We start from the raw sequence: 22,837 nt of genomic DNA on the forward strand, positions 1-22,837 counted from the left end.
AGATAATTAGAAACGATCATCAGCACAAGCCTGGAGGTGGAGTCGCCATCATATTCCATCAGACACTATCAGAGGCACCACCTATACAGACACCCCTAATAGCTGCATGGAACACCTCACATTTAAGATACACATCACAAACACCTTCTCCCTGAGAGGAAGCCTGGTATACAGACCACCAGGACCCACACCAATTTTGCCAGAGACATCACAGACTTTGTTGCCATCTTCATCATCAACACCAGCACCTTTATCCTTCTTGCAGACATTTTATTTCACCAAGAACACTGCATCAATCCAAACTCTATGACTGTTCTGGAAAACCTTACAACCCTTTTCTTAACTCAGCACGTTACCAAACTCAGAAAGCCGGACACCTATTGGACATGATTTTCTACTCAATCAGCTATATTGCAGTCCACTAGCCAGCAACTATGACCTGGCCAGACCATGCCCTCTCCAGTTTCAGCATAACCCTCCCACACATCACATATCTACCACCACCAGAACTACCCAGCACAGCTGGAAAAACATCTCAGAAGAGAAGTGCACTTCTGTCCTCTCTGACCACTATCCCAAGCACACAAGTGACTTGCAGAAAGCCATAAAAACCATAGGCAGCTAGATCACCGCATGCACCAACACCCCATCTCCCCACATGCGCAATCTATTGGCAAGAGCCTGACTATAGGTCAGCGAGTGCACAGAGAAACTAAGGCTGATGAAACACCACTGCGAGCAACTGGAGTGCAAATGAAGAACACGTCAAGACACTACAGATAAAAACATCTTCAAATCAGCCCTAAGATGGTCGAAACAGCTCTTGCAGATTGAATTGATGCCAGAACTAACAGCAGCAAGTAAATCTTCACTATCATCAAAGATTTCACTGTGCCTCCTGCCATCTCCAGCAACATCACCCCCTCCCAAGACCTATGCAAAAAGCTCTAGGGATTCTTCTGTAACAAAATCACCTCCATATTCAAAAACTTTGACCCGCAGTTGGATTAGTCATCATTGCAACTCAACTTTCCTCCGAACACTGACCTTGTGGCCTGCCATCACCAACATCGACATCACTGCTACCATGAAGACCATGCACTCTGTGACTCCATCTGACCCTTGCCCTCACCAGGCCATCACCAAAGGACTCCTATTGAACAGTGAAGCACTAAAACCCATCCTGTATACCTCCATTGACTCAGGCATATTCCATGGACATCTGGAAACAGGCCACCATCATGCCCCTGCTCAAGAAAACATCCACTGACCGAGCCATGCTTTCCAATTTAAGGCCTATCTTCCTCCTACCATACCTCTCAATGGTCTTAGAGAAACCTATCAATCAGCACCTCACCGACCAGCTCCTTGATGCCATGCTGTCCAGATTCAGGCCAAATCACAGTACAGAAACAGCACTCATCAGCACCTCAGACAATATCCGCATGATCCTTGACAGAGGAGACACACCAGCCTTCATTCTCCAGGTCCTCTCTGCAGCATTTGACATAGTCTCACACCCCATCCTCATTAGGTGCCTGCACACGATTGGCATCCAAGGACCCGCTGTCTGCTAGCTTTGCTCCTTCCTAATGGTTAGAACACAAGCTGTCAGCTTGGCACCTTACTCTTCGGAAGCCCGCAAACTCATCTGTGAAGTGTCTCCTGGTTCATTGTTCAGCCCCACCCACTTCAATGCATACATGATCCCTCTGGCCAACAACATCCATGCACATCAACATCCGCTCCTATGAGAATGACACGCAACTTATACTCTCCCTCTACCAGACCCCCAAACAAGAATCAAATTCTCTGCCTGCATGACCAAAATCGCTAACTGAATGAAAGCCAGCTGAACACCAGCAAGGCAGAATTAGTGATCTTCAGCAGGAATACTTCACCATGGGACTCCAACTGTTGGCCAGCCACACTATGAAACACCCCCCCACCCAGAACCCATGCAAGAACCTCAGAATAATCATCTACAGAAAACTGGACATGACAGGAACTTTGTCACTGTATCCTGCTTCCAAACCCTGTAGATGCTGAGGAAGATCTTCAAATGACTTCCAAGCAACAATAGCAAAACTCTCACTCATGCCCTAGTCCCCAGCAAGTTGGACTATGGGAACATCCTCTACGTCAGGGTCACCAAGCAACTCACTAGATGACTATATGCCATCCAGAAATTGGCAGCCGGACTCATCCTCAACCTCCCACACAGAACACACAACACACCAAACCTCAGGGAACTACTCTGTCTCCCCATACACAAATGCACTCAATTCAAACTCCTCACACAAATATTAAAGGCATTACACAACTCAAGCCCAACCTTTCTGAACAGTTGCATCTCCTTCCACCTACCACCCAGCCACCTCCTCTACACAGAACCAGATCAGAAGGACGGGCATTCATTTGCCTCGCTCCTAAAACATGGAAGTACTATCCACTCCGCATTAGAGCCTCCTCCCCTCTTCTTGAATTCAGCAAGAAACTGAAGACCTGATTTTTCAAATAACCAACTTACCATTGGCAAGGGAAGGCACATACACCTGCTCAGGACCAGGATAACTTCCCGGGTGCTAGTGTGCTTTAAAAATACACATAACATTATTTAATATTTGTTAAGGCACACTTTAGAGAACCCACTAGCTGAAACCAGCCTGCGCTTTGGCAAACCTCCTACCACACTGTGAGCAATTAGGTTTCAAAAATGCACAACATCTTCTTAAAGTCTCTTGGTCACCACCTTTTAGTGTGTGGAACTCAAGATTTAGGGGGTCATTTAGAGGTTGACAATGTGGGACATCCACCAAAAAGCAGAGGTTCTATTCATACCCCATTTTAAAGTGGGGTAATACGTGCAAGAGTACCATCGAAGGCAACTCAACTGTAGCGGCGGCTCCAATGATTGTCTGAAATAATATCGACATCAAAAATATTGATGTCAAAAATATCGGAGGCGGAATATTGATGTCTAGAATATCAAAGTCCTATCTACAGTATGGTAAGTGGAAAAATATCGAGAAAAAAATATCGTTGTCAAAAATATGGTTGTTAAAAATATTGTTTTTTTTTTAAAATGTTTAAAAATAATGTAAAATTAATTAAATAATATATATATATATATAATTAAAAGAAACATTGTTAAAAATATGTTTAAAATTATAAAATACATTTAGGGGTCGATTCCGATCCGGTAAAAAATGCTCCGATTAGCCGTTCGGAGCTTTTTCCCATACGAATCGTACCCTGCAATGTCCCCCGTACGTACGACGCAAAACGTTTCGGACTTCGTACGAATCGTACAGAGACCGTACGAATAGAATCCCCATACGAATCTCCCTCGGAACCCGCTGTACACGACATCTGTATGGCTCGCGGCTGGTTTATATGACCCAGCAAGTACGATACGTGTCGGGTACGCACAGTACGACCCTTTTCCTACGGGAGCTGAAAACAGCCATAAAAGCAGAGTTCGTGCTCAAACAGGTACGGAACGGGCCCCCGGGTACGGTGCGTACCCCTCATGATCGCATGGGTACTGTCCGTACACCCAGCATACATGGGGTACGGTGCGTACCCCAGCGATCATGGGGGGTACGCACCGTACCCCATGTATGCTGGGTGTACAGGGTGTACCCCTGCGATCATGGGGGGTACGCACCGTACCCCATGTATGCTGGGTGTACGGTGCGTACCCCTGCAATCATGGGGGGTACGCACCATACGGTGTGTATGTGATTGTACGATTTTCCGTACGAATCGCCCTTCCTTGATGTGGACCGTACAGATCGCGTCCTGATACCCCGGTCCGGATCGTACTCATCGGGTCGTATAACGTGTGTATGAGTCGTACGGGGAGGGGCTCTGGATACGATTCGTACGGACGTTTTTTTACCGGATCGGAATCGACCCCTAATGTAAAAAAAATCAACATATACACACATAAATGAAATATATATATACTTACTTAATATTATTTACAATTAATTATTATAATACCTAATGAATTGTTAATAAACATTTCACAAATTATAAATACATACATACACATACAACAATAATATAAATACAAATATCAAAAGTATGTATAACTAATTATAAAAAAATTACAAATAAATTATACACTACATTAACTAAAACAGTAAATATTGGATAGCATAGAGGTAAAAATTACTATTCCAACTCCAGAGGGTGCAACAGTAGGGAAAGTGTTGGATAGAGTAGGGGTTAAAATTACTACTCCAACTCCAGAGGTTGCAACAGTAGAAAAAGTGTTGGATAGCGTAGGGGTTAAAATTACTATTCCAACTCCGGGGAGTGCAACAGTAGGGAAAGTGTTGGATAGAGTAGGGGTTAAATTTACTATTCCAACTCTAGAAGGTTCAACAGTAGGGAAAGGATCGGATAGTGTAGGGGTTAAAATGACTATTCCAACGCCGGAGGGTGCAACAGTAGGAAAAATGTTGGATAGCGTAGGGGTTAAGTTACTATTCCAACTCCAGAGGGTTCAACAGTAGGGAAAGTGTTGGATAGCGTAGTGGTTAAAATTACTATTCCAATTCCAGAGGGTGCAACAGTAGGGAAAGTGTTGGATAGCGTAAGTGTTAATATTACTATTCCAACTCCAGAGGGTGCAACAGTAGGGAAAGTGTTGGATACCATAGGGGTTAAAATTACTATTCCAACTCCAGAGGGTGCAAAAGTAGGGAAAGTGTTGGAGAGCGTAGCGGTTACAATTACTATTTCAACTCCAGAGGGTGCAACAGTAGGGAAAGTGTTGGATAGCACAGGGGTTAAAACATCTTAGTAATAATTAAAATATTTAAAAAATAATATTAATAATTTAATTATTAAATTACACAAAATTAATTACCAATACCAATAAATAATTAATTAAAATAATTACCAAATAATAATTAATTAACAATTAAATTGATGATAAATACAATCACATAATATGTATTAAAAATGTATTACCATATAATAAGTACATAAAAACAGATTAATTTTCAATACCAAAAAACAATCATTATTAAAAAAACATTTAGCAATTAATAAAAGAAAACAATACATTATTGATAAATACCAATACATTATAATTATTCAAATGTAATTACCAATTAATAATTAATGAACAATAAATTGATTTCCAAAATAAAAAAATATTTATTATTTTAAAAAATGACCTATTAATAATTCATTAACAATACATTAATTATCAATACTCAACACTAAAATAAAGAATTAATTAATTACAATTAAATTACTTCCCACCCCAGTGCCCTATAACCTCACAACACACTTCAATAATACATTAATACATTTAATATAATTACCAATTAATAAAATGTAATTACCACTTAATAAAAATTAATTACCAATTAATAAGTATTTAACATACAATTAATTATCAATACCAATAAAGAAAAATTTAATAATTACTTGATTACAATTAAATTACTTCCCACCCTATTCCTCTATAAGCCCACATCCCGCTGTAGAGCTAAAACACAAAAATATTTCAAAAATATTTACTAATTCCTAATGAAATTTGATTAATTTAATATAATTAAATTGCGTCCCACCCTCTTCCCTATAAACCCACAACCCGCTACTGTACTAAAACGCATAATCTACTGAAAAAAATTATTACTAACTTCTAAAAAGTAATACATATATTCTAAAACTAGTACACTAATTAGCAGAAATTATAAAAACAAACATATAAAATACATAATAAAATACATAACACTAATATTAATATTGATATTAGTAGCATTAATATTTTTGCTATCGATATTACTAACAAAAACTATATTTCTTACCTTCAGGTCGATATTCTGGTCATCGATATTCTTGATTTCGATATTCTGTCCCTATGATATTTCCAACTCGATATTCTTGTAAGTCGAAATAAAAAACTCGATATTTACATGCTCCAATCTTTGCACTTTGGCAATTGGGCTCAGGTGGAGTTAGATAAGTGGGGTCGATTATCACAAAGAATTTCTATTGACAATGGCCTGCACCAGGGTTGCGTTTTAGCACCCTTGCTCTTTAGCTCATTTCATGCCGACCTCCTGACCTTTATTTGCCAATCCTGTCCTTTTCGCCAAAAATTGGGAACCAGCATATTGCTTGTCTGCTTTATGCAGATGATTTGGTGTTATTGGATTATACCCCAATTGGTTTGCAGAGGAAAATTAATATCCTGGCAACCTATAGGAAGCAGAACCAGCTCTGTATCAATCTAGAAAAGAACAAGATCATGATCTTTGGAAAAAAAGTACAGAGTTTTTCTTGGCATTTAAGTACACAGGTGGTGGAGCAAACTGATCAATACAAATATCTGGGTTTAATTTTTAGGAGGAATTAAAATTGGGGTGCTCTTTGGGATTTCACTAAGCAGAAGGCCCTATTGCAGGCCAGTTGTCTGTCAAGATTCAATGGTAGGTGTAGGGAGGCTATCTCATATCCCATTACTAAAGGCTTATGAAGGGAACATAACGCCGTTAGGCCTGTATGGGGAAGAGTTTTTTTCCTCGACCCAGCATATGAATGGGATTGCTGGAAGGGGTGGTGCTCAAAATACTTTTATCACTCCCCAAAGGTACAATGGTTCAGGCCATAAGGAGAGAGTGCAATCTGGTCTCTTGGAACATGGCGGCCTCTTTTCAGGCACTAAGATATTTTAACGCATTGTCGGAGGATGATAAGGTGGTCAAATTTTACAAATTGTGTTGGGAAGAGATCCAAAGCAGAGCGAGGATGTGGGCAAAGGCCATAAGAACCAGAATAATTGCATTAAGGAACCTTCGTATAAATAGTTGTTCAGTTACATCTTGGCTCCCGTTTCTAGGAAAACAAGCAATGAGGGAAACAGCTTCTATGTCGTCAGAATCTGTCGACCTGCTGTATCTAAAAAAGAGATTATGGATTAGCTTCTTGATTGCTACATTGGCTAGGATAATGTTTTTCCCGATCTATCACAGCTACCAGTCCCAGGAATGAGGAATGCAATTCTAAGGGCCAGGGTGGGATACAATACAATCTACTAATCCCTCCCACACAGGTCAGGGTACAGAATAATAGTGGTCTCTGCCTCTGCCCTCTGAATGTTAAATGTACCATTATTATTATTATTATTATTAATTATTAATTCTTGTTAAGGCACATGGCTACCCTTAGGCATCCCAGTGCTAAATGCAACAACAAGCCGTTTAGTGTCTTACTGTAGATTCTGAAATAGCCATGTTTTTAGTTGTTTCCTGAATGTCAAGTGGTGTGGTGTAGACCTAAGCTGAAGAGGAAGAGAATTCCATAAAATGTAGGAGAACATACGTCCACCTGATCGTACTCTTCTAGTTTTTGGTACCCTAGCTTGAAAAAGGTTGGCAGATCTCAAGTTACGCAGAGGTCAGTGGAAAGTTAGGAGGGAGTGATTAATATTGGGGCCTGTGCCCCAGAGGATTTTATGTGCAATACAAACAGATTTAAACCTAATGCGTACTGAGATGGGCAGCCAGTGTTGTACTTTCAGTGCTTGTTTCACCGACTGCTTTCTGGGGATGTTGTGTAGTACAAAAATGGGGGAGAAGGAGGATAAGGACTAGGTTGCCCTCCCAGAACGTATAGTAAGACACAAACCCAAGGTATTGGGTTCTGGGACCTAGTTCATGATTTTAGGCTACTGGCCACCATGGTCAGAAAACTGCCATAGAAGAAAGAAACATTTCTTTCTTGAGTCCCCTCACTCACCAGGGTTTCCCCATGGTGACATGCTTCATCTTTGGGGCCATCCCAGCTCTCTACGAACTGGGGCGTGCGACGACTTGCGAAGTTACGTAGGAGCACTTATTGAAGTACTATGTGTTGTGCAATGTGAAGTGGAGTGGGTGTTGGTGATTAAAAATACCCTTCTAGTGGGCCTCAAATAATTTTTATTCCTGCTCCTAAGTGGGTATGGTTAAAAATGGGGTAGACACTGTGTACCAAACTATGATGAGAAAGGAATCAGTGTACGGTCAACATGTTTCGAGCTTTTCCTAGCTCTTCCTCAGGACCATACAGGGACCAACCCTGTGTATGCCACTCCTAATTTAACCTACAAAACAAACATAAATAAACAATTGAAATAATAATGTATGCTGCTACTAATAAAAGCATGCGTCTAAATACATACGACTCCTAATTCTCGAAGTATATCTGAAAAAACAAATGGAAAGAAATTAGAAATAAAACCCCCCTCCTTTGAGCGGGGGTACACATTATTCCTCCAAATTTGTATATCAATATGGGTGGATTACTCCATATTGGTGCGTGCAGACTCTCAGCATTCCAGTGAGTGAGCCTAGAAAAAATTGGTGATGGTGCAAGGTGTGAATTCACACATAAAAACAACAAAGGACTTTATATGACAACTAAAACACACACGTTATTTCACACATATGACAACATAATTTCGTAATTATAGCGGGAGTTATTACTTGTCAATGTGCCTAGTAGCATTTCATGGTCTCGGCGGATGGCGGTAAGAGAGGCAATAAAAATATATCAAACAGAAACTAAGAAAGCGCAGGCAGTATATTTTTAGGAAACAATTAACTCAGCAACCAACGCACCAAGGGGAATTGCAAGAATAGCAAAAATATATCAACTTGTCCTCAACTCAATCGGAACACTCCGTGTTGGACCAGGGAGCGAGAGAGTGGTAAAAGGTAGGTGAGTGAATTTCAATGTTAAAAATTTCTTTAAAAAAAGGATCACCTATGCGTCCCAATTTCGGTTAAATTAAAGTAAGTTAAAACGCCATGCGATAAGAACTAACGGTCAATGTATGACAACTTACTAAAGTGCTAAGTGCTTTGATTCTTGTTGGAGCGTGCACTCTTATCAGTTGTTGCAGCGTAGCTGTTCTAAAATGTTTGTTTAGTTGCTGCGCTCCCGCTCTGCCATAGGAGTAAAGTACTCAGTGGCTAGCCAGGAGCGGGGGTCCTTTTAAATATTTGTAACTGTTTTAAAATGTTTTAATTGTTAAGTGTGCTTTTTTCTTAAGAATATTTTATGGACAAATGTCTAAATAAGCTTGTTTCTGAACCTTGAGATTCCCCTAGATTTGGAGGAGACTTTGGATCAACTTTAATCTCAATCGGCTGGCCCCATTCGAATCCATTACGAATAGAAGGATTTATCACACTGAGCCCTGGTTTGATGACAATCTCAGAAGTCATAAACAAGCCTGTCACAGGCTGGAAAGAAAATGGTGGTCACAGCATGACTCCCCCTGATAAAAAGTCCTAAAAAAAGATCTTTAGGTCTATAAAGTACTAGTCTCCATAGCCAAATCTAGCTATCTTACAGCTAAAATAAAGGCTTCCTTAAACATCCCTAAAGAGCTTTTGCGACAGTATACAAGCTGAGCAAACTGCCTGAACCTACAAACACCGCAGTAATTCTGTGTCGGTTTTATCTTTGAGCAAAGTTGAATTGGTCTATAATACGTTTGTAACTAGGCACCCAAGAGAAGTACATTTTGAAGAGATGGCCTACATCCCCTCATCAGGGGAGACCTCCTTTTCTATCACCCCACTGGAGGAACTTAATCCTCTCTCAGAAGCTACAAAGCAGGTTATTTATCTATCGGATGCCAATTCCAGTTTGAATCAGTTCAGCTCTCTTTATGAAGGTACTATTCAGGCCCTTCTGTGTCAAGCAAAATCAGAATCACCACTGGACCTTAATCCACCTAATCCACCTAAGCTTTTTCATTTAACACCCAACACCACAGCCAATTAACTCAGGGGCATCTTTAATAAGATTTTCTCAAAAGGCCACTTTCCAAAGAAGTGGAAAAAGGCTTCCATTCTACCCTTGCTTAAAAAAGCAAACCTGGGTGTCAAAGATCCGAACAACTACAGGCCAATCTCTTGGCTTCCCCTCCCCGCAAAAATCGTGGAGGAAGCCATCATTCTAAATCTATCCTGATTCATCTCAAATAATAATCTTCTGGATGCCACACAATACAGATTGAAAAGCCAGTACAACACCGAATCAGCTTTGATTTCGATTTCCGAGGAAATCATGCAAACTAACGACAAGGGGGAGGGCTGAGTTGATTTTATTCGATCTATCTGCAGGGTTCGATACGGCTAACCATAGTCTTCTTTTTCACTGTGTTTCAGCCCTGGGAATTATGGATAAGGCACTCAGGCTTCTTTCATCCTTCATTTCAGACAGAGAGCAGTTTGTTGAGCACAACAGATTTAGGTCCAAGTCCTTCTCGCTTTCCTGTGGTGTTCCATAGGGATAATCTCTGAGCCCTACGCACTTCAATCTTCATGTAACTCCATTAGCCAAGCTTATAAAGGCATTTTTACATTGGTGTCTTATGCTGACGACACACACATTGTAGTGTCACTGGCCAGTAACCCTGAGGGTACAGCTTTCAGATTCCACGAATGCATGCGAGAAATCAGGAAATGGATTCCTACTAACTGTCTCAAGTTGAACTCTGGAAAGGCAGAGGTCCACCTGTACGGTAAGGCAGAGGTCCTCCTGTTCGGTAAGGCAGAGGTCCTTCTGTTCAGTAAGGATACCTTGTTTTGGTCACCTAATTGTTGGCCTCTGGAAATTGGTGAGCTTACCACCCTGGTCATAAAGGTAAAAAACCTGGGAGTCTATTTCGATAACAAACTCTCCTTCGAAGGCCAAGTGAACTCTACAACATCCTCTTGCTTTCTAACATTAAAAATTATCAGAAACGTCCTACCTTTTATTCCCTTGGATCTGTGGAAAGCTGTTATTTCCTCCTTAATACTGTAAAAAAATTATTATTGTGGTGCACTGTTGTTTAACATCCAGACCAAATTTCTAAATAAACTTCACGTCCTTCAAAATGCAGCTTCCTGCGCTGCTGCTTGCCCTACCAAAATGCCAGCCAGTATTCTATTTTCTGCCACGACTGCACTGGGTTTCTAAAAAAAACTGTATTCCATTAAACTGTCTGTGCATCACCTTTAGGGCATTACACAGTCACGGTCCCGACTATTTCAAACACAAATTCCTTCGGTATGTCCCCACAAGACATCTTTGATCTGCATCCTCCTTAAATCTTGTAATCACCAAGGGGGTGGGGGGTGTAGTTTTGTAGTGGGTACAACCAGGCTCTGGAACTCCCTGCCAATCACCCTTAAGAAAAAATCTGATCTTCTCTTATTCCATAAATCTTTAAAAAGCTGGTTGTTCAACAATTAATACCCCATTTGATGGCACCTAGACACCTCCAGGGTCAGGCATTACACATTCACGGGCCCGACTATTTCAAACACAAATTCCTCCGGTATGTCCGCACAAGACATCTTTGATCTGCATCCTAATTAAATCTTGTAATCCCCAAGGCGGTGGCCGGTGTGTAGTTTTGTAGTTGGCACAACAAGGCTCTAGAACTCCCTGCCAAGTACCCTTAAGAATAAATCTGATCTTGCCTAAATCCATAAATCTTTAAAAAACTGGTTGTTCAACAATTAAAACCCTATTTGATGGTACCTAGACACCTCCAGGGTAGTAGTGCATGGTTTTAATGTAATTTTCATTTCATTTTCATTTACGTGGCCTTGTAAATATGGGCAGGCACACTGTGCAGCCTGTGCGACTGTTTTGAATGTGGCTTCTCACCAATAAGCCACACCCAATCACTACACTCCCACCTGGGAGGCAAATATATCATTACACCTTTGAATAATATACACTTTTGAGCATTTCATACCACCCCTGGCACAGCAAGACTTCAACAGAAAACAGACAGCATCTTTTGAAATGGGGTTTTATTTAACAAAATGCAAAGACTATCACTTTTAGAATAAGGCTTGGGGTTTATTACAAAATCTGCTCTAAACAAAGGCTGTCTCAGATACCAAATGCATTAGATTCAAATATATGTAGCAAACTTATTATCTAAAGGCAGGAATCAATAACTGAGCAAACTATAATACTGATTAATAAACAAGCAATAACTGATATAAGATAAGATACACTGGACGTCCTGCAAGAGCTCAGAAAGATATATATACAGAGTAGAGGATCACTCTGGATGTGCACCTCCCACACCACAAAGAAAAGACCTCAAACGATCACAGCCACTGGCTCACATCACAATGGCAATAACCACAAAACTCAATACATCACCTGATGCATACACTGCCCACTTCTGGCCAGGGGAAGTCCTCACACAGCCGGGGATCAGAGCTTACAATCAGGGTTCAATCCGAGATAGACACGTCTGCCCTCACTCCGAATCCAAACTCCCAAACTTCCACTTCCAACTTCCACCAGACCAGTGGAGGCTCCCCCTTTTAATACGAGTGGAAACATTGGTCGAAGCTTCTAGCAAGCCTCGCCTCCTTTTCCCATCAGATTCCGTACCACTCCATGCCCAGGACACCGCATTGGTTGATCAAGCCTTTGCTATGACCTCGAGAAGGAGCCTGTACATTCCTCTGATAAGAACCCGTTTCTACTAGCACACAGAGTGCAGAAAACAAGTGAAAGCAAAACATCACTTCTCTCCTAGAAAGGCTCAGAAGATGGAGTCGCTTAAGAATAGGCCACTAATGCAAGATGGCATGAGATTATGCCAAAGCCAATAGGCAAGCCTTGCCATTAAGCAAGATAAAGTCAGAAAACAGAAGGGTCAAAGCCAATAGTAAGAACTCATAATTCTCACCAATGCACACACATTCCTGCACACCTTCACATGCACATCCCACACGCTCTGCTCTTGGCAAGACTGTTCCACTCAGTAACACCTCCCACTGAAAGACAGCAAGATTACAGAACAGAAGAGAAGCAGGCAAATGCAGGACCATCCTACATTAAGGACTAAAATCAATTAAAATGGTTGATAGTTGGGGGTCATCATTGGTGCCAGACTACAAAAGTGGCTCTTTCACTACATTCCACCCCATGACCTTTGACTATCACCATTCACATATATCAAAATTTGAATCACTTAACTAAAGACATAACTATCAATGAAAAACTGCATTTCTCAACTAAAAAACACAACTATGATCGAAAAACTCAATAAAACCACAAAAGCATATGTCAAAGCAAGTCTCAACTGAAAGACACAATTATGTAATTTCTCAATTGAAAGCAAACCATCTAAAACCATCTAAAACTACATGTCATAATTAAAAGAAGACTGCATTTCCCAAATACATAAAAAAGCAATCACTCCGGTGCTAAACTGAAAAGCACAAAAATAACTTGTACATATCTGGATACACAAAATAAATGAACTTCTACTGCTAATGCAGCCAAACTATTATGAATCGCCCGCTGAAAAATAAAAGCATCATCAAAATGTTTCCCCCTGTTTCTCTCTAGTTCCGGTAATATCTGCTCATATTGCAGTACAGCATCTCAGTTGTGCACCTTCTTTTGTGTTCAAACGAACAGTTCATCTGTGTGAAAGACACACAGCTCTTGAATTTTGTTTCCACATTTCAAGGTTCCAGTCAATTCCAACCTTCAAATGCACTGTTCGCCTATTAACCTTTCCTCTGCTTTTCTTTTACTTATTTTGCATGATACAAACAATATCTTTTTTCTGCCACAGCGCCTTGACGCCCATTGGGCTAAGTTGCGCGTTTACAAATCACATTTCATTCATTCATTCATTCACAGTCTGGTAAGTTTCCCACTTATCTATGCAATAATTTATTCTGACAGGTTAACATTGCAGAAATATTTTTGGCTCCACAAACCGTGCCTCTCATTTCTCAAATTCACATTGCACCTGAACATGTTTTGTGTACATTTCTTAATAAACACTTGAAAGGGATCCAGCCCTTTCTGCCTAACGTAGCAAGTTATTTATAAGCACATGTTACAAAACACACTTAAACACACACTCCAATTCTCACTCAGCCCAGCACAATTAGTTCACTCACGGGCTAGCACACCACATGGGCTACCTCCGATCCAAATATGTACATATATCAATTGGTATCTGAGAGTCCGCTTTTAATTTCTAGAAAACATATTTCTTCCCCTTTTAAATCAATGTTCATATCCTGCCGACTACGCCAAAAATGTTTTGAATGTGGCTTCTCACCAATAAGCCACACCCAATCACTACACTCCCACATGGGAGGCAAATATATCATTACAACTTTGAATAATATACACTTTTTAGCATTTCTTACCACCCCTGGCACAGCAAGCCTTCAACAGAAAACAGACAGCATCTTTTGAAATGGGGTTTTATATAACAAAATGCAAGGACTATCACTTTTAGAATAAGGCTTGGGGTTTATTACATAATACTCTCTAAACAAAGGCTGTCTCAGATACCAAATGCATTAGATTCAAATATATGTAGCAAACTTATAATCTAAAGGCAGGAATCAATAACTGGGCAAACTATAATACTGATTAATAAACAAGCAATAACTGATATAAGATAAGATACACTGGACGTCCTGCAAGAGATCAGAAAGATATATACACACAGAGTAGAGGATCGCTCTGGATGTGCACCTCCCACACCACAAAGAAAACACCTCAAACGATCACAGCCACTGGCTCACATCACAATGGCGATAACCACAAAACTCAACACATCACCTGATGCATACACTGCCCACTTCTGGCCGTGGGAAGTCTTCACACAGCCGGGTATCAGAGCTCAGCAATCAGGGTTTAATCCGAGGTAGACACGTCTGCCCTCACTCGGAATCCAAACTCTCAAACTTCCACTTCCAACTTCCACCAGACCAGTGGAGGCTCCCCCTTTTAATACAAGTGGAAACATTGGTAGAAGCTTCTAGCAAGCCTCGCCTCCTTTCCCCATCAGATTCCGTACCACTCCGTGTCCAGGACACCGCATTGGTTGGTCAAGCCTTTGCTATGACCATGAGAAGGGGCTTGTACATTCCTCTGATAAGAACCGGTTTCTACTAGCACACATAGGGGCTCATTAGGATCGCGGATTTCCCGCATCCTCCGGGCTGGCGGAAGCCACCGCCGGCCCGGAGGATGCGGGAAAACCGCTGCGGATGCTTTAAAGACCCACCGCCAAATTAGGATGGCTGGTGGGTCTTTGAATCTGTCCGCCGCTTTTCCGCCGCGGTCGCCTTCCGACCGCGGCGGAAAAGCATTAACATGGCTGGCGGTGTCTGTCAGACACCGCCAGCCATATTAAGATGGAGTAAAAAGTATGCTTTTCCACGGCGGCTTTTCCGCTGTGGAAAAGCATACGGACCTTCACTTCGGGGGCCCGTTGCGAGCCCCCTGGGTGAAGGGGGGTGGGGGGTGCACATGAGGGGTACCTATGGTACCCCCCTGCATTTGCGTGAACAAAGCGGCAGGCACCGCGCGGTGCCTGACGCTTTGTGCACGCAAATGCTGTGCATGCATTTTTAACATTGCGGCGGGTGCAGCTTGAAGCTGCACCCGCCGCTATGTTAAAAATAGAAGATGTGACCGCCACCCTGGCGGTCACATCCTAATCTGTATGGAGGGACCGCCGCTGCCCCTGCGGATGGTCCCTCCTACTCTATGGTGGCGGACGGACTCAGGTCCGTCCGCCATCATAATCGGCCCCTTAGTGCAGAAAACAAGTGAAAGCAAAACATTACTTCTCACCTAGAAAGGCTCAGAAGATGGAGTCGCTTAAGCATAGGCCACTAATGCAAGATGGCATAAGATTATGCCAAAGCCAATAGGCAAGCCCTGCCATTAATCTAGATAAAGTCAGAAAACAGAAGGTTCAAAGCCAATAGTAAGAACTCATAATTCTCACCAATGCACACACATTCATGCACACCTACACACATGCACATCCCACACGCTCTACTCTTGGCAAGACTGTTCCACTCAGTAACAGCTCCCACTGAAAGACAGCAAGATTACAGAACAGAAGAGAAGCAGGCAAATGCAGGACCATTCTACATTAAGGACTAAAATCAATTAAAATGGTGATAGTTGGAGGTCATCATTGGGTGCCAGACTACAAAAGTGGCTCTTTCACTACAGCGACAAAAAAGTGACGTAATGGGCTTGTAAATGAGGCCCTGAGTCTGGGGGGACATTGCTTTGGCAGAGAAGGTACTTTGCGACGGAGTAGCCTCTCAGCCACAGTCTAAATCAGGATCCTGGATCATTACTTGCTCATTGCCTTTACTTACTACACATAAATATGTTTGTGTGCTCAGTGATATCTATTGCTGTTTTACGTGCTTAAATTGAGACGATGTTTGCAAGTGTAGCCCACCGGTACTTTTTTGGGGGGTCAGCACTTATTTTTCATTATCAGACTTTGACCCAGAGCAAGTAAGAGATAGGGAGAAAAGAGGAAAAGAAGAGCAAAGAGAAAGAAAGGAAATTGTAAAAAAGAAAAGGATGACGTAGGGATGAAAAGGAAACTGCAAGGGTGAGAATATAGGCAGAGATAATATGGTAGTGAATGAAAGAGAAATGGGTCAGGATCAAGACCATTCAGCCATAGAATTAGGCAACTCCACCATTCAGCAGTGCCAGTCATATGCTTCTGAGGAAAACTGTGGAGCATGACACTTATTCTTTTACAAATTAAGCAATGTCTATGTTGCAGTAATCCTCCATGTCAGCATGGCTATATCTTTTTAGTGTGTGTGTGTTTGTGTGTGGGTGGGGGTGTGTGTATGTGTGTGTGTGTGTTCTTGAGTGGCTGCATGTTGTGCGTTTATGTGAACGTACTATACAAGGGGCAGATTAATTGGCTTTGCCCATGTTTGTTCTTGTGGCCTACAGGCGACAGGGTTACCTTTGTCACATTAAATAACTGCAGTCTTGTTTTACCTTGTAACCTGAATATTATCTCTAGGCTAAATGACAGTAGGGAGATATTAATTGAAAGTAAATAAATATATTACTTTTTACTTTGAAGTCAGGAGACTACATTTTAGTTATAGTTGTTCTTTCAATATTTCCTGTACATTTGTACATAGATATGATAGACAAGCGTTTTAAATTTCAAGGACACCCGTGCAAAAGCAATGCCAAATAATTAATATTCTGTAATCGAGTACTTTAGAAAAGCAATTAGTATAATGGCCCATTAAATAGATATTATTGTGTTGGCTTTTTGGTTGAGATGCAGAAGGTGGATAAGAGGGAATCAGAGGGCGGCATTTAGGGAGGAAGCTGGGTTCCTAATTAGTGGGAGGTGAGTTAGCAAGGGGTGGGGCAAGGATGATGAAGAGGGAGGCCTGATGCTGTCAGTCTTCATGATGCATTTGAGGAGTTTCTGGATTTCTTATAATGTTGAGGCACATGGGCTCTTCAGTTCTCACTAAGCAACATTTATCCTAATTCGGTCTACTTTTTCTCTCTTAGGTCCTGGGCCCTGGTGTTGGGGTTATCGCGGTCTCGAAAGGGGCAGAGATTGCCTTGGCCATGGCAGCCTTCCTGAAACAGGTGAAGGCTACGGTCTTCATCAACGGGCTCAACGCCATGAACGGGAACACTCTCCGCTACCGGGACCTCCACATTCCTTGCATTCCCTATCGTGGGGAGGGAACCCTGTTGACTCATTCTGGGGCGATGGACACTCGCTATGTGTTTGGAGACCCTCGAGAGCCAGAATACAAAGACTGTGTCATTCCAGTTGAGAAGGCAATGGGCCACATCCTCTTTGTCATCAGCGGTAAAGACCAAAGCTGCCATAGCAAAATGATGGCTGATGAAGCAATGGAAAGGTTGAAGCAACATGGGAATAAGAATGGTCGGCTTCTCTTCTACCCAGATGCAGGGCATCTCGTTGAGCCTCCAAGCTCGCCCTTCTGCCTCGCGTCAACCTCTCCTGGTGTTCCTTTGCCACTGATGTGGGGAGGGGAACTTGTACCTCATGCCAAGGCACAGGAGCACTCATGGCAGGAGATCCAGAGGTTTCTCCATCTGCATCTGGGACAACCATTGGCTGGAGTCTCTAACCTCATTCACCTCACCTCTCCATAGACCTCACCACTAAAACCAGTTAAACTTCTAATGCAATAGATTCATTTACATAGAATACGTGCTACAGAGCTAAACCAAACCCCCTCAGCATCCATTTGTGAGCAGAATATATCATCAGTTTATTACAGAGTTCAGATATATTTCTTTACCTAGACCTCTTTGAAAAGAGCACCCCACAACATACTTTTTGGTGAACATATGATGTTATAACGCATGCAATTACAACACATGCTTTTACCATGCAACCTTTACATTGCAACTACCATTACATAGCAGGATTGTACAAAGCATGCCATTAAAACAGACTTTTTAAAACTACCATAAAAATGCATTCCATTAAAACGCATACCATTACAATGCATTCTTTTAGGGCAACAGTAGGGTAAGTGTTGGGTAGTACTTAAAGCAATAGGAGGTGCACTGAACACAAAGCATGTAGTGTGTTGTACATGTTTTGTGTTCGGTGCACCTCCTATTGCTTTAAGTACTTTGTGAATCTGACACCAGTGGCACCAAAAGGTGACAGGTGCCAATCACCTTATAGGACAGCAGATATATAGGGATAGTGCTACCCATTAAGTCCGTCACCTTGCTTTGGTTTAAGTGTTGGATAGTGTAGGGGTAAACAATTACTATTCCCACTCCAGTGAGTGCAACACCCATACCCACCCTAATACAAAATAAATCTCCATTACTTACCTTATAATGTGTTGTAATGACATGCGTTGTAATGGCATGCATTTTAACGGCATGCGATGTAAAGAAAGTTGTATTGTAGCAGTTGCGTTGTAAAGGTAGGTCGTTGTAATGACTGCGCTGTAATCGATGTTTCCCGTTTTGAGTGCCTCAGCCCATCCGCACTTTTTGACAAAGCGGTTTTGGATTTCAGTACTCTGCCAGAGTGTAGTGGCACTATGGAAGGGTGGTTTGAGGGGCTTCATTCAAGCATGGTCATCAGGTACCCTTTTTATGGCCTTTAGTGGAAACCAGGTGGGATCCAAATACAGATTCTTCTAAAGGCACAAGAGGAGTCAAGCTGCAGAAGTTGCACAAATTGCGGGAAGCTAACTAGCCTGTAATCATTATCACTAGACCAAAGTGTCACCTATAATATGTTAGAAACCTCTACTGCTCTTAGGATACCTGCTGACCACGGACTGAGACCATTGCAAAAACTTTGTAGTCTTCTGTGTGCAACCCTGATGACGCTCTGAGCGCACCCAATGAGAGGAACACTAACACTGCACACATATTGGCTGTTTACAGTGCTTCATTTGTAAAAATATTAGTGGCAGAGATCTTGTCAGGAGGCCACTTCTACTCACAAAGCCCATTGCCCCTACCAGCGCTGCCAATGACAGTAACAACACAACTAATAACCATCACACTCATGAGTGACGATTCAGACTATTAATATAAATTAATAATGACTAATACCTGACGCCCAAGCTATTCTTATGGTGGCAGGTATGAGTAAATTTTAATGTACATTGAAATATTAAACAAATATGGTTGTGCTCATCACAAAGATACACAAACGGCGCCACCATGTGGCAGGTTCTCATAAGTACCAGTGTTGACAATAAAGTGCTGGTGCCGAGCATCGGACACCACGGCTCAAATTAAGCACTGATTTTATCCCCTAATTATCTGTGTCAATCAATTTCAGGGAACACACATTGACAATTGTAGCATTGAAGATGATGTATCTGTTGATCCTCAATCATATTTTTACTGCATTGTGAGATTTACAATCACACTTTCTAACACTTTTCTCTTAATGGAAATAAAGTCTTCTTTCATTTCATAAAAAGACTCTGCGTTACCTGGAATGTACTTTTTTTTAATGTGAGACGCACGTTCTAGCTGCTAAAACTACCATTCCGCTCAACAACCAGCCTTGAAAAGTAAGCCTTTACTGTTCAGTGAATGAATGAATTTAGCTCCTGCTAACCTTCTGTGATGGAGCTTTGACAAGGGAGTTGAAGTACCAGTCTTGCTGGAGCGTTTTGTATTGCATGTAGCTTCTAAGCCAGATAATTAGGCAGGCCCAGGAGGAGACTATTGCAATAGTCAAACTTTGAGGTGATCAGGGCATGAACAACCCTCTTTCTTGCTGGAAAAGTTAGAAACTCAACAAACTTTTTGAAACATACCCCTGTCACAGTATTTACATGGGGTAAAACAAATCATTATTGAACTTGACTCCCAAGTTCTTTCCACCTTAGTAGGCCGGGGGGGAGGGGAGGAGGTGATCATGTTTGTCTGGCCATCAATATGAGATAGAGAACTAGTTGTTCTTTCTTTTAGGTCAAATTTCTGTTTTCTCCGCGTTGCATTTCATGAGATTTTCATTCATCTGCGTAATAGCTTCTGAAAGTCAGTTATTAAAATTTCTTTCACAGCTCCTGGAAATCTTGTTAAGGGTAAGATCCAGTTGTGTATCATCTGTGTTCAACCTCAATACCCAGAGAAAGTCAAAGCCAACAGAAGAGGGTTTTGGAAATTGTGTGAGTTTGCTGTAGAATATGGTTTCTATTGCTCCATTTCAATACTTTTCATGTGGATTGAATTACAGCTTGAGTTTAACTGAGCTTGTACTACAGGCTTGACCATGGCTGCATAGACATTGAGGTCGAGGTAATACTGGGGGCTGGCTTCAGTGGCGTAACGTAACTTGAGGACCCCCCTTACAAAGTAAGTGGAGGGGCCCGCTCTGGACTCTATCAGAAGCTCTCCGGCTGAAGTGCTGTGCTGAGGGGGCCCCTTGGTGCTTGGGGCCAGCCCCAGGGGGCTCTGGGGGCCTGTGTTACGCCCCTGGCTGGCTTCAATAATTCCATAGCATCTGCCTATATATTTTCACTCCGAGGTTGAGGTGAGACTGTTGTATCGAATGTATTGAGGTCCAACACAGAAAAAAACAGCGAGAGGTACTAAACACCTATTTCTTTACCCTCCCAGAATATATCTGTTATGACAAATTTAGTGTGCAAATATATGTGCTCCAGAACAACATTATTTCTGGGAAAAGCAAGTCCCTCACTTCAGCATTGTAGCATGCTTCATCATAGGGCTTTCCACACCTGGACCTCTGTATGTGTCTGGATAGTCTTGATCAGATAGTGTAGGAGCAAGGGTTTTTAAGCAGGGATTTTGTAGGCCAGAGCAAGAAAGTTAACACAGCATAGGGCTATTCAGTAAAGTTTATTATTATGGAATGTTTTGGCTAGACTAAAAACTAAGATGCTGTATAGGGTTTACTGTGTCACCACCTAGCCATCTATTGTTAAACCAGCAACATGTTTCGGCCTACTTTAACTTGTCCTATGGGACTTCACCAGGACCTTTAGTCTCTGGCTGTTTATGTAGTTCGTCGTTAGTAGAACATTACCACATTCAACATACAATGTGAGCAAAGTTTCCTTGTGCAAAATGAAGGTACGTAAGACAAACGTTGAAACATAAAAACACATTATCTAAGGATTACTAGCACCTGGTATGCGTTATCGGATATTTTATGTGGATGAGAGAGCACAGCATTGTATTATTGTACCATCTTGTCCACAATACTTAATGCCTTGACATTGTCCTGAATGTACATTCAGTAGAATAGTGAGACACAGCACACAGTGAAGCATGGAACAGTATGTGTAAAAACTAGTGCTAATCACGCAAAATATATTTTTTCTAACAACACTCATCTATAAGCTTTGGTAATTGTTCTTGTTAGAAATGGGGGTCTCTAGTTGCCAAGGGTTTGCACCTTTGTGCAAGTAGAGACCCTTCTTCCTAGTCAGTATAAGGGGGATACACTTCTAAAATAACCCCTACTCACCCCCATGGTGGCTTGGCATGAGCAGACAAGCTTATCCCAGAGGCAGTCCGTAAAGCATTTGTGAACACATACCGTAACACAGTGAAAACACTAACAAGCATTGGAAATGCAATAGGGCTCGCATTAGGAAAGTTTGAGCTCTTGGTCTTAAAATTGAATTTTTTTTTATTTATGTGTTATTTTTTAAAATAGCTAAATTAATAGCTTTGTCATTTACAACGCCAATAGTTATAACTTTTGCAAATACCTATAGCATTTGTAATGCAACATGTTTTGTATTTACGTGACTTAGATGTATTGATATTGCAAATAACAATGGCTTTTAATTTTTTTAAATAATTAATACTTAAATAATGTATTTAATTTGTAATGGCAATAGCTTAAACTTTTGTAAATAACTTTTGTGAAGATCATGTTCAGTGTTTTTTATAGTGACGACAATCCAAGAACAGAAGTGAAATATTTTTTTTTTTTGTGATTTGTAATAAAGCATGAAAGCTTGAAAACAGCTTGAAACATTGAAAGAACATATTTGAACCAGTGATGCTGTGGTTGCGCTGAGTGATGCTGTGGTTGCGCTGAGTGATGCTGTGGTTGCGCTGAGTGATGCTGTGGTTGCGCTGAGTGATGCTGTGGTTGCGCTGAGTGATGCTGTGGTTGCGCTGAGTGGTGTGTGCATCGGTGGAGCTTAGTGGGTGCACTGGTGGAGCTGTGTGGTGGGTGCATTGGTGGAGCTTAGTTGGAGCATCGGTGGAGCTGTGTGGTGGGTGCATCGGTGGAGCTGTGTGGTGGGTGCCTCGGCGGAGCTGGGTGGTGGGTGCATCGGTGGAGCTGGGTGGTGGGTGCATCGGTGGAGCTGTGTGGTGGGTGCATCGGTGGAGCTGTGTGGTGGGTGCATCGGTGGAGCTGTGTGGTGGGTGCATCGGTGGAGCTGTGTGGTGGGTGCATCGGTGGAGCTGTGTGGTGGGTGCATCGGTGGAGCTGTGTGGTGCG

General features: G+C 41.8%; 1 protein-coding gene across 2 annotated transcripts in view; it reads left to right on the top strand.

The window, feature by feature from the left end:
* LOC144805118 (acyl-coenzyme A amino acid N-acyltransferase 1-like) overlaps positions 1–19,822 on the top strand; it is a 73,510-nt gene extending 53,688 nt beyond the window's left edge. For both annotated transcript variants that reach the window (XM_078671943.1, XM_078671944.1), the window contains exon 4: positions 17,389–19,822. In XM_078671943.1, the coding sequence (XP_078528069.1) occupies positions 17,389–18,009 (621 nt within the window). In that variant the 3' untranslated portion in view covers positions 18,010–19,822. The remainder of the gene's footprint in view (positions 1–17,388) is intronic.
* The last annotated feature ends 3,015 nt before the right edge of the window (positions 19,823–22,837 follow it).

This window comes from Lissotriton helveticus, chromosome 1_2 (genome assembly GCF_964261635.1).
Source record: "Lissotriton helveticus chromosome 1_2, aLisHel1.1, whole genome shotgun sequence".
NCBI lineage: Eukaryota > Metazoa > Chordata > Amphibia > Caudata > Salamandridae > Lissotriton > Lissotriton helveticus.